Source organism: Pteropus alecto, unplaced genomic scaffold, assembly GCF_000325575.1.
Source record: "Pteropus alecto unplaced genomic scaffold, ASM32557v1 scaffold76, whole genome shotgun sequence".
NCBI classification, from domain to species: Eukaryota; Metazoa; Chordata; class Mammalia; order Chiroptera; family Pteropodidae; genus Pteropus; species Pteropus alecto.
In genome coordinates this window covers 15,193,925-15,207,042 of record NW_006443138.1, presented here as the reverse complement: position 1 = coordinate 15,207,042, position 13,118 = coordinate 15,193,925, and the positions used below count along the sequence as shown (strand labels likewise).

At 31.8% G+C, this 13,118-nt stretch overlaps 1 protein-coding gene across 1 annotated transcript in view; it reads right to left on the bottom strand.

Moving 5' to 3' along the window:
• Positions 1-13,118, bottom strand: part of PTPRQ (protein tyrosine phosphatase, receptor type Q) — a 214,476-nt gene that overhangs the window by 19,215 nt on the left and 182,143 nt on the right. Inside the window, 3 exon segments of the mRNA XM_025040984.1 lie at positions 1,051-1,141; positions 4,291-4,372; positions 5,015-5,041. Coding sequence (XP_024896752.1) covers positions 1,051-1,141; positions 4,291-4,372; positions 5,015-5,041 — 200 coding nt within the window.

Sequence of the window (13,118 nt, the reverse complement as noted above, 5' to 3'; positions counted from 1 at the left end):
TAAAGCTATTTGTATTTTCATCCTATTCTAATACTGGGAATTAGCAAATTCCATTAGATTACTATCTCTTATATCATGTTTCCTTAAATTTATTTCATGACTCAGTTATCCTCTTGTTCTAGAGGATATCAGAATTTGGTCCATTTATTTCTATACATATATATTATGATTTTACATTCTATGATTGTATTCTTCTCTAAGTCCATGTTTTTCTAGAAGGGAGAGTTTAATTTGTAAGTATGGAATTTTCCCCAATATAGTTTTGAAAATGCACAACACATAGAAAAAAATACATGTCAACTCTAAAATTAGGAATATTTTAAACTTTAGATTTTGAAATAATATTGACAATATTTCAAAACATCAAAAATATCACTTTTTATTTCATAATGTAAAGTGTATTAAGTCAGAATATAGAAAGAAACATCTGCTTAAAAAATACATCAAACACTTATTATTATTAACTGAGGAATGCTATGTTTTTTCTTTCACATAACTGCAAATTCTTAGAGCAATAATATGGTTTCTTTTCTAATTAATCGAAAAACGAAGCCATGTTTATTATGGTAAGGCACAAACCTGCCTCCTTTTGTAAAACCAATTCTGGTAAGAACTCTGATCTTAATGAATATTTTACAATGCATTTTTTATATTCCATAAGAAAACAAGGCCATGCTCTTAAGAGAAACTAATGCACAAAGTTACATATGAACTTTCTCTTTTTGTTTGAAAACTAGGTCTGTAGAAAGATGTTAGAGAGTTTTGTTACTTGGGTTAAATTACAAAGCTAAGAAAACTATTAGGTCTATAGTTTCTTGCACCTGCATAAGTGAACCTTGTGTGAACAGGCTGAAACCATGTACATTAACTTTAATAAATATTAACAAAGCAAAGGAAACACAATTTGAAAGTTGCTGCTAACAAAGCACATTATTATAATTCAATTAATATGCAGTAAAATATACTTAAGAAATATAAAATGCTAAGATGCATTTTGTGGTCACGTTAAAATATTCCACAGCTAAAACCAGAGATAATAAGCGCACATACATGGTTTTATGTTTGGAAAACGGTTTTTTGCTCTGTTCCAAGGCAGGTCGGCATCAGTTGAAGAAAGATCCTGAAGAAATTTTGGTAATTCCTGTGGAATAAAGTCATTGCAAAATTTACATTTATTTCAGAGGTAAATAAGAAATTCCACTTAGTAGTAAAAGACAATTCTTTTCTGTAAACCCTTTTATTTTTAAATTGAAAACACCTCTTGTAATTACCGAAACAAGGTTAAATTAATATTAATGAACTTACATAAACTTTCACCAAAAATATACTGAATGGAATGGTCAGTTGGGCTACTGCTCTCTGGTATAATTTCTTTGTATTTTGGGAAGCTCTAAGATGTAGCAACCATGTTAGTAACACTTTTCCATATTCTACTAATGGTTTTGTCAGGTACATACTTAATATAATTTAATATTTTAATGTCTACTTAGTAGAGAAAGAGAGTTTAGTGATTTATTTTTTGTTTTTTCTCGTCAGGCAGTGTGATTTCACGCCTATTAATTGGTACAACACTGGTCAGCTTGAGAAGATGCCAAAGGTCAGTTCCTGTTCTCAGTAGGCATTGTTAAATCGATAGTGGAATGCGAAAGTGAGATTAAGAATTATCAGACACAGACGAAGGGTCAAGAAGATCTATTATTAACATTCTGGTGAAAAATCATGATATTATCCATTCATCATTAAGAAAGTTGGTGCAAGAAAATGTGTTCATTATTTTTTTGAGCTGAGATTTACATTTATAAAATTTTAGAAATAAGTCTCAACTTGCCAAATTTCTTGACAAGTGTTAAAAACGTGTTTTTACAATTTATTCAACATCATTATAAATTATTTCTTTTAATTGACTAATTCTCCCTTCCCTCTTATTGTTCCTCAAAAAGAAAATCTAGACAGTCTTTTTTTCAAGTGGATATGTATGAATTTGGTGTGTTAGCACTAAGGCTTAGAAAAAAATTAACCAAGTGAGGAATCCTAGAAAAGCTTCCTTGTGTCAAGGTTTTGGGAGTATAGGTCAGCATGTTTGTAAGAGACAAAGAACTATGCAGGGGAGGGGAGAAGAAAGATGAATTGGAAATCCCCTGAAAAGTGGTATTTCTATTCTATGATTATTTTACATAGATGTTTCTATTTATAGATTTAAATGGCTCTGGCCTTGATAATTAACACCCAATTACCAGGTTGATTGTTTGAAGAGTAATGGTACATTTGGTTATTCTTATCAGGGCACACAGGGCCTCAACCACCCTCCTTACTGTTAGCTCTTTCTTCTACTGTTCCTTCTTTTTAGTGGATCACAGATGAGTTGGACTATTTTGCATCCTCATGCTTTCGCATTCATTCCCTTTCTCTGGAATACCTTTCTTTGCCCCTTTTTCTACTTATTGGACTTCAGCTCTTCCTAAAGTTAATCGCTCTTCCTAAAGGTTATCTTTTTGTAAAGTCTTTTCTGACTGCTATCCAAACAGAGTTGATCATCACTTTTTTATGAACACATTTTTTATCGTAATATAGAGCATTCGTAATTTTTTTATACAGTTCTTATAATATGAGCATCTTTCTGGTAAGAATTATCATTATAATAGCTAACAATTGTATCAGCCACTATTCTTAGTATTATACACATTCAATCATTTTAGTATTCACAATTCAGTGAGGTAGCAATTATAATAACAATTTCTATTATTTTAGAAATGAGGACATTGAGGCACAGAGAGTTTAAGTGATTTGCCAAAGGTCACTTAGCTATTAAGTGTTGAGTTGATATACATCAGTGTATCAGATACAATGCCTATCACATAATAGGAGCTTATAAATATTTAAAATATAATAAGTGAATATAACCTGAGTTATAAGGTTTATCAAATATATGCATCAAATATGCATTTGTTTATTAAATCACAATTTTGCTTTAAAAAACTTATTATAGCATTAGAATAAAAACATTTTTGTAAAAGAAGCCCCTTACATATTTATATACATTTATATAATATATATACAAAACCTATACTTATATAACAAAAACTCAGGTTCTTAAAATCGTGATCTCCAAAAAATTTAAACTAGAAAATTTCTCAATGTAATATCTGTGAAAATGTTACTGCTAATAAAACTTATCTACTCAGTCATGCATAATGTGATTTTATTTGCTCCTACGCTAGTGAAATTCTGCTTCTGAAAACTTCAGAGTTCTCTTTGTGTAAATACTAAGAAGAGTTTTATGGTATCACTGATTTTGTTAAGTCCAGACCAATATTATTTAAGAAGCATAACCAAAAAGCTGTAGGAAATACCATTAATCTTCTGACATTTTTGTTATTATTCCCTGAGAGACTGAAATATTATAATCTTGAATTATTCAAGCCAATAGTTCAATTCTTTGTTTCATAAATTCACACACTAAGAATTTCATGAAAAAATAAAGTTTTGGTGACATTTAGAAATCTGTTTTATTTTCATTATACAAAATAATCATCTAAGTTAAGAAAGATGCTTACAAGTCAAAATAATTTGAAGATCTGATATCTATCTTATGTTTTAAAATAATTTCAATTTATAAATATGCGAAATGTTAAAAGCAACAAAATCATTCTTAACTTTTAAGTAGTTTTTTGGGTGACAAGTTCTTAATTTTACATATTCTCCATAACATAAAATAGCATTTATTATGTAGCAACTTAAAATCAGGCCTTGTAAAACATGGAGATTACTTATCATTTTTTTAATTTTTGGACAGTTATAAAAATAAAGTTATTTTTATAGTTTCTCAAAACATTAAGTTCTGCTGTCAGGTTCATTTGTATCACTAACAAACTAAACAGGCAAATCTAAATTGGAATTATTTAGTGTTATGTCTAAAATAATTATTCAACTATAAAACTACATAGATAGTATAACTCAAGCCTTGTACCCAAACAAAACTCAAGAATACAGCATTATAGATCTGCATCTACATCTGGATGAGAGAGCAGTATGAAACCAGGCCAGGATGCTATTCCCAGGGAGGTCTGAAGAAGTGCACCTTTTCCTGACACAGCAGGTGAGTAATTTTGTTCAGGTTGCACCAGAGGCCGCCCAGTCTCACATTACTATCCAAACAATCAACCTGGTAATTGGGTATTGATTATCAAGGCCAGTGTCCTTCATGGCCTTGCATGCTTAAAATGGACATGAAATGTGACACATGAAACGACTGGAGGTCTGGCAGTGTTGTGACAACTGCTAGTAACATACCGAAAATTCTTCTTGAAACTTTAGGTTGTTGTTTGTGCAAAGCTCTTCAACATGTTGCAGGAAAGATTTCTTGCTTATCGGCCTCCAAGCAAAGAAAGGTACAAAACGGAGTCACGTTAGATTGAGTTCTTTCACTTTCGCATTGGCACTGGTGAACAAGTTACAGAACAACGGACATTTCAAACCCCATAAACCACCCAGCCTTTTAAAGTGACTCTGTCACACTTACAAAATTAATTTTTCCCCTTTGTAAAGTTTTCTTCCTTTGTATTCATGGTACAAAATTCCTTCAATTTTTAAGTGACTTTAAATGAATGATTAACATTTTAATGAGGAAAGTTTTTCAAGTAAATGTAAAGTTATCATTGAATCCTAAAGCGCATAATACCTCTTTGTCATACAGAAAGCATTTTATACATTACAAGGTTTTAGAAGATATAAAATATTGCAGTGACCTCATTCTCATAATGACATGGTTTTTAAACCCCAAGGAGTTTAAATATCCCCGTATTACTTCCCAAGCTAAAATACAGACATGCAGGCTTTGCCCCAGAGAGAGAGAAAGCATTTCTCCAGTTACCATGCAATTAGTCATGCTTTTATGATTTATATCTAGCTTAGAGGTTTTTCTAACAAACATACAAAAAAGGAACCACACATTAAAATTCATCAAATCAGTGAGTCTAAAGTTGATATTCAAAAAAAAGATATTTCACAAACTTACTTGATGGATTTTCTATAACTAAGTAACCTGCAACAGAGATTGTGTTAAATGCATTGAGTTGAAGGTACAGCTCTTTCTGAAAGAGTTCTAGATTAAAATCAGAAAAATATAAATCAGTAATGTGTAATGTGCTATGCCTTTATCTGACACATGATCATTATTTTAGAATCTATTTCATTTTTAAAAATTATATATTATTTGAACCCCAATATGGCCAAATAATAATTTAGCCTCTCTCTCAGGTTAAGAAGGAACTTTTTTATATTGTTAGGTATTTGGAGCACTACATTAAAAATGGGTTATTTTTTAATATATTGCATAGCATTCAATGATCTAAGAAAGTTAATGGAGATTTAAAAAAAAATTTTCTTTGTCCAATAGAGAGTGCTGAACCAAGAAGAATGGAACTTTGAAAAATGACATTATATTGCCTGTCTTGTTTCATAAGTGAGTTTTGATGAATATGTAACCATAACAAAATCATATCATTTGAATTACTTAAGACATATTTTTTTTGTGACAGTTCATTGGTCAAGTTATTTATTCTCCGAAAAATATTAAAATAATTTTTAACATCTAAATAGACTATGCAACACACGAATTCAGAGACGAGCACATCTTTAGTAACACATTTGTCATGCACAATAACTTAGCACTGCAAAAAACACAAAAGTCACGAAGTTTAATTAAATCAATAAAACCTATAACATAAAAAGTTTTAATTTTTAAATATTATTGGGGATGATTTTATGCATTCCTTAGTGAAGACTACTTATAAGAAGATGTGATTTTTGAAGTAAAGGATGAATGAAAGGAAATAATTAGATTGAAAAATGTGGTATAATGAATATTATGAAAATGTTCACAAATGTTCAAATGAAGAAAACATGCATCAAAAAGAAGTATATTTCATTAAAATACCGGGACTGGTAAAATATATGGGAATGCTGGAGCAAGTATTTTCAAGAATGATAGAATTCTTGGTTAATGATGTAGGTGTCCCCAAACCAAAGGAGGTATCTCCCAGCCAGCCTCTCAGGGTATACCTTGGTAGAACATCATGTTACCAAACATGGCATCACAGTGATAAAACTGCAGTGCTTGAGCAAAGTCTTGGTGCATGAGCTTGAAGGCTTCCTGCTATACCTTCTGGTGATTCTAAGAAGGCAACAGAGAAATCCCAACTCTAGATGGATACAGAGATGGCTAAATGGGCTATTGAATCAGAAGAAGCCCTGGTTTGGGGACAGGAAGACACAGTGTCTGAATTAGACAGTCTGGACACATTTCTGACATTGCAACAGTGGGGACTAGGAAAAATTCCCTGTTGGAAATAATTACACCTTAGCAAAGACCAGCAAGAAAAAAAGACATTATGGACTAGACCCACACTACCCCAGCCCCCTTAGATGCCTGATGACCCAGTGCTGTTCTTCAGAAATTGCTGTGGCAACGGGGTTTGGTTGGGCAAATCCTAATTAACTGAGCTTAAGATAGAAATAAATGTGATACTCAAATTAACAAATCAATTTCCCTACCAAGTGGAAATGGAGAGTCTTGAGTTGCGTGGAGACCATTTTTACAGTAACAAGGAACATTTTTCAGTTTGTGATTGGTGAAATTCAAACACACTAACAGGCTGTGATTTAATAACAGCCTTATTGTCCACCTATATAAGGATAGTTAGACTTAAAAGATTCTCTCTGGTAAAAAGGATCCAGGATTACTTGAGGCCATACTGGCAAATATTTTTACTAGAATATCTAGAATCTAAAATAGAGCTCGTTTCCAGGCAGCCATCAGTAAGTCATTTAAAGAATTGGTACACGTTAATGAAATCCCCAAGAGATGTTAATTCCCAAAAGATGTTAAACACAAATAATCATATTAAAATATAAATGAGCAAGAAATAGCTAAAGCATCATATTATTATTCATATTCTTGCTTTTTTATTGATCTCTATTCTCATTTAGAAATCATAACTAATTGAATAATTTTTTTCCTTTAAAGTCAGGTGATTTTTTTTTTCAGTGAAAAATGCTACAGGAAATTACTTTTATTTTACTGCTTTTATTATTTTATTTTGCATTTGAAAGATCTCTCTAAAGACACTAATTTTAAACCATAACCGGCTAGCTATGGGACTTAGGTGGATATTTGTAAATTATTTCCTACTTATAAAATATGATGTCCCTAATGGCTTCAAATATCTGCACCAACAAATACCAGCTATATTATCTTGAACAAATTACTTGATCTTTCTGTGCCTCAGTTTCCTAATTTGGAAAATGGGGTAAAATATGTCAATCAAAGCCATATATGTAAAATGCTTAGAAAATTCCCAGGCTGTAAACAACACATAAATGTTAGTTACTATCATTAGTACTAGAATTACTTTTTCTAGTTTATTCTGCATAACTCAAGCTCCTCCTACTCATCTGTTCTATAATTAATAATATAAAGAAAGATTTTTTTGTTGTTTTTAAAAGAATATTCGGTCTTAAATTTACTCAAAAATGGGTAGGCTAGATTGTGCTAAATTAAGCAGCAAGATTTCCTATTTTATTCTTCCTAATCATGGTTCCTGAATAAAGAGTGGTCACAAATATCTAGACATCAAATCCTAGTCTTATTTTCTGGTTTTCACTTCAAAGTGCTAAATAAATCTCTAATATAATGACTATAAATACTAAGTTTTCAAATAATCACGTAAAAACATTTCTAATCATGCCCATATTTCTACATTATTCCTTATAGCTCCCCTTCATACACTCTGTTCGCACTCCAAGTATTCTCTTGGTATCCCTCCCTCTCAGTATGTACCATTCCAGGTGTTTTCTCACAAGCAGATTCTACTAATTCCTTAATGGCTGATTCAAATGTTAACTCCTTCATGGACCTTTCCTTGTTCTATTACTGAGAAAATAATTTTTCCTTCTGTGAAACCATCACCTTCCACCCTGTATTATGGCTATTTAAGTACATGCATTAAGGATACATGCACTAAGGTTCATAAATACTTGAAGGCAGGGGCAGGATTAACACCTAACTTACTACAAGTCCCTCAGAACCTTATTCATAGTGGACAATGAATAAATCATTGTTAAGTATACAATTATGGATGAATTCAGACTAAGATACACAGTAAGCTAAATATAAGTACTCTGATAATGAGAGAATAACTGAGTTGAATCAATTTTGCACTAAATATAAAACAATTAAGAATTCTCATATGGTCCTACCTCAAAGCTTTAGATAAGTATAATCAAAAAACAGTATGAGTCTAAACAAAAGCCATATCATATCACCTAATATTAGAATTTAACAGGTGCTAGATACTTTGTTAGGAAATAAGATATCAGAACAATAAAGTCGCTCTTTTCTACTTAAGTAATAAAAAAAGAAGTAGGGTGTGTTTTGGCTTTATTTGCTTTTGTATCTTTTTCTTTATCTAAACTCAATCACTTAATGTAATCTGTACTTCATACTTGTATTTACATAATGTGAGAATCAAAGCTTCTAATAGTCTAATTTTTATGTAACTGTCCAGTCTATGCTTATGTCACAGTTATGTGTGAACCAAAATCTTGAAATACCTATATGGATAGCTTAAATTTATGCCAAAATGGCATAAATTACCTAATTCAAATAAAAATTAGATTTTTTTTTCTTGTTGTCTATAATTTCTTTCCATTGGATTGCTTTGATTCTTAGCTTCATATCACATGGATATCATTTTCTCCTTAAGTATTGGCTATGTTCTGAATTTTGTTTTTCCTTGAGGTTTTAAATTTTTATTTTTAAATAAGAAAAGTATTAATTTTGACAATAATGCAGGAAATTAGAAAAGAAGGTGGGACATAATATGAGAAAAATGAATTGACTTATCACTGATGAAGTAATTAGAAAAACTGGGTTAGATACACACAAATTTATAGAAATTACTGTGCATGAAAGTCAACAATATTATTTCAGAAGGAGTGCTATTTTCAAATCAAGTGCTCTGTGAAGACACTTAAAGAAATTCAAATAGAAAACATTTTTTTTACTAAGATTTAAAAGAAATCTTTAAAAATTATTAAATGGAAAGCACTTTAGACTGGTATGGTATTCTTATTTTATTCACTTATGATAGTGAAGATTATTGCCAAATCATATTCAGTTCATCAGTATAGAAATCAATTTTAGAATTGTCTAGATTTCAATAAGATAACTGACCACTTTTCAATATAAAAGGCTAAACACTTTTTATTACATGAATCTTAGTTGTCTTAAATCCTATGCTTTTTTGCTGGAAGGGTATTATTTCATGTTTGGGTTCATTTTTTAAAAGTCTATCAAAAACTTAAATTCCACTCAGATTACTCTTGATAGATCCAGAGAGGAACCATTTATTTATGTTGGCAGTGGTGATTGAAGACCATATTGTCACAGAGACTCAGCTTTCCCTCAAGGTCAATTAGTTGAAATCTATAGGGAACTAAAATATAGTTCAAATAGAGAGCCATAGATGATAGCATATAGATGAGCAGCTTAAATCAGCATTACCAGTGGCATAGGACAAAGTGAGAAAATTTGTGGTTTTACTTAATTGGTTAGGTCAGTATGAAAAGAAAAGAACCTCAAATTCTTTTGCCTTGATATAAAAATACATATTTGTACACATTTACATGTACTTCATAGTCAAATAAAAATTTGTAAAGAATCTTTCTCTCTGGTAAAACATATTAATTAATCTTTCCGGGTTTTGTAAAATGTTGAGTGTGAGTTTTTAGTTTATATATTTCATCAAGTCATTAATTATTCTGACATTTACAGATACTTCTGCAATGATATTCTATTACTCAGTTTTAAAAGTTGTCTTAATTTTTGTTCCTTCCTATTGTTTTCACTTGTTAAAGGCTTTAAAAAAGTATCCTTTCAAATCCTTATTCATTCTTTTATAAAATAACTAATAACATTTCTGTGGTCTTCAGTATCAGTTAAACTGATTATCCTAACCTATGGCTGGTACTATATAGCTGACGCTAAAACTTCACTCTATAAGGTAAACATACCATCTGAATAAGTGAGTAGTGTAATATCTTTCTTATTTACAGAAAACAATCAGTAAGTAAGTGAAATCTAAGTACTTTCTCAGTCTGTCTCCTCATATCTGTGAGGACAAATAGGTTTAAAAGGAGCTTAGCTATGTGAATGGCATCTCTCTGGAAGAAATGCCCTTTCCTTTTTCATCAGTATTTCCAGTGCCGAGAACAGTGCCTGGCACTTGATGGGTGCCCAGGTGATATTTCTTTTGCTCAAACAAGGTGAAATGGGTTTTTAGATAGATATGGGAAAGCAACATTCTTGCTGATGTCAAAGTGATTAGATAAGGTTCCCAGGGTGGCAGGAGTTGAATTTTTCTCATTACTAACCCTCTCCACATTAACACATTTGAAAACAAATTCTTGGCTGTTGCTTTATTTTGTCAACCATGTATTCTAAATTAAAACCATGGGCATAAGCTTAGCTACCTCAGGGGCAATAGGGAAGAAGCAGTAGGTAGGATGAAGAGCCTGCTGACAGCTGTGTGAAGAGATGGGCAAAGTTCTCAGTGAGAACTTAATGGAGAGGAGACAGATGACATAATACCATCTAAAATGAAAATCCTCACAGCCTGAAGTATTAGCTAGTGTGGCAGATAAGCAATGAAGTTCCCCTATTAGATGTTAGAAGGCAACCTCTGAAAACTAAATTTGGAAGAAGACCACATCTACCTTAACAATGTAATTTATGTAGAGGTGTTCTCTAAAGGCTCTCATTAACCCAAACTATTAAGTTTTGCTCTGTCAAAGCAAGAGCTCTGACTGAGCAGAACACTAATCACTGACTCTAGGAGAAAAAAGTTGGTGATAGAGGAGAGACAGTGAGAGTTCTATAAAAATGAAAGCATTTTTCTCTGAGGTACTAATAGCATAAAGCAAAAGAAACAAAGAGTAAAAGCATTCTGTTTAATGATGATGAAGAAAGACATTCAGCAGTGTTACTCAACCAGACTGCTGCTTGTGAGTCTGGAATGCTGAGAGGTCAGCTTTGAGTGCTGGTTGGAAATTGATCTTTTATGTGTGATGTGATCACTTAAATCTTTAGTTCAACAATGTCTTACTTTGACAAATGTTTGAATCTGATCAAGCAGGTCCTTTAAGGAAAAGTATTTTCATAAAACTATTTTAATTCTGTCAGTGGGAACTTGGTAATTAGTTAATATAAAGTAAAACAAGATTAACTATATTCCAAAATGCTAAATGTGATTAAAGTAGAAATAGGCCTGGCTTCCTCTATTTTAATTGTGCTGAGTGCTATTCATGGTCAATGAGAATGATGGGAGCATTATCCCCATTCAGCATTGTGGCTCATGGAGACTGACTCCTCTGTAGTAGATTTGGGATTTTGAAATCAAATGCATTTTCATTCTCTGCCTCCATTCACATCCTTCGTGTGAAGAAACTGATTATCACTGGGGCATGCAATCAATTGCTGGGCTCCAAGCTAATGCTGACATTTTTGCTATGCTATCCTTAGAATGTATAAAGCAATTTTTGTGCTAGGATAAAAACGGCATTTCTGAGCATCAGAGGAGTACCTATAAACATGCACAGTTGGCTATCCGGTAGTTAGGGTAGAAGTAAAGATTCCAGGAAAGGTGTCACTCTAAATGCCTCAAAGTGAGAGAACAGGAAATGTCATCATCTTGGTCCTTACAGATTACTATCTGCAATAGTTGAAAAGAGCTTGTGTGTAGTGCGAACCCAGATTCCACCTGTCAGATGGCAAACTCAGCTTTGTGTCATGGTAATAATAGGATAAAAAGCAAGTGAAGAAATCTAGGTGAACACTTATTTTACTATCAAAGCTAACACAACATGAGAACACAGCAAAGTCTTAGGACATGCACATTTTGAGACAATGTGCATTTTACCATATCAATAGCATGCAATTTTATAGAGGACACATTATATAAGTAGAAAGTATTTTTTTTGTTTTTTGGGGGTTTTTTTTTTTTGGCTTTAAAAACAACATATTAAACAATAAAACCCTCAACAAAATATGTATTTAAAAAATAGAGCACACCACCTGACAAGATTAAAATAATCACAGCAGAGCTCTGCATCACCACAGTAACTTACTGGATGACAAAAATCTCCTTGCGTCTAAAGAAAAATGAAGAGTATCTGGAAGTAAAGATTCATTATTTATTTAGTATACAAATACACTGTATTACTTTTGATTTGCTAACACAAGAACATGAGCATTACAAACCTTAAGTTTTATTCTACTTCAGGACATTTCTTGTCTTGAATTCACATATTAGTCAGATATTTCTTATCTGCATTCTTATATTTTTGCCATTGCTTGTAAAATAGTTTAAGACAGAAGTAAAATTAATGACAAGAATCTGTCAAAAAACTGACAAATAAAATGCTATTTTACATAGAATTTCATATATCAGTCAAATACTATGTATTCTTATTGAAGCCACAATAAAAATTGCACTACCAAAGATTTTCCAGTTTCTGCAAGTTTGAACCTATGCCCAAATGTCATCATTCTTTTGCTCCATATAACTAGAGAATAAATAATTTAAAAGAAGCAGTTCTTCCCTTAGAATCATTCTCTGTACAGAAAACACTCTTTGAAGAAGGATACCAAGAGTCCTTGTCTATTTAGGAGGGTTCATATTGATCTCATCTAGCATGCCTCATTAAACACACACACACACATACACACACACACAAACACACGTATTATGATATCTCAGAATCAAACAGACCTGGGCTAGCATCATGGCTGACCTATTTACTAGATGTATGATCCTGAACAGTTACTTAAAAGCTCTAAGCATCTTTTGTTTTTCATTTGTAAAATGAGGATAAGAGTACCTACTACAAAGATTGAAAGAATTATTTGCGATCATTACATACAGAATTTAAGACATAGAAATGGCTCATAAACAGTAGCAATTATTATGTTAGCAAACCCTACATAAAAGTAGATTTGGATAATTTTTAATTTTATAAATATTAGAAATAACAATAACAAAAACAAATGTATTCTGATACAA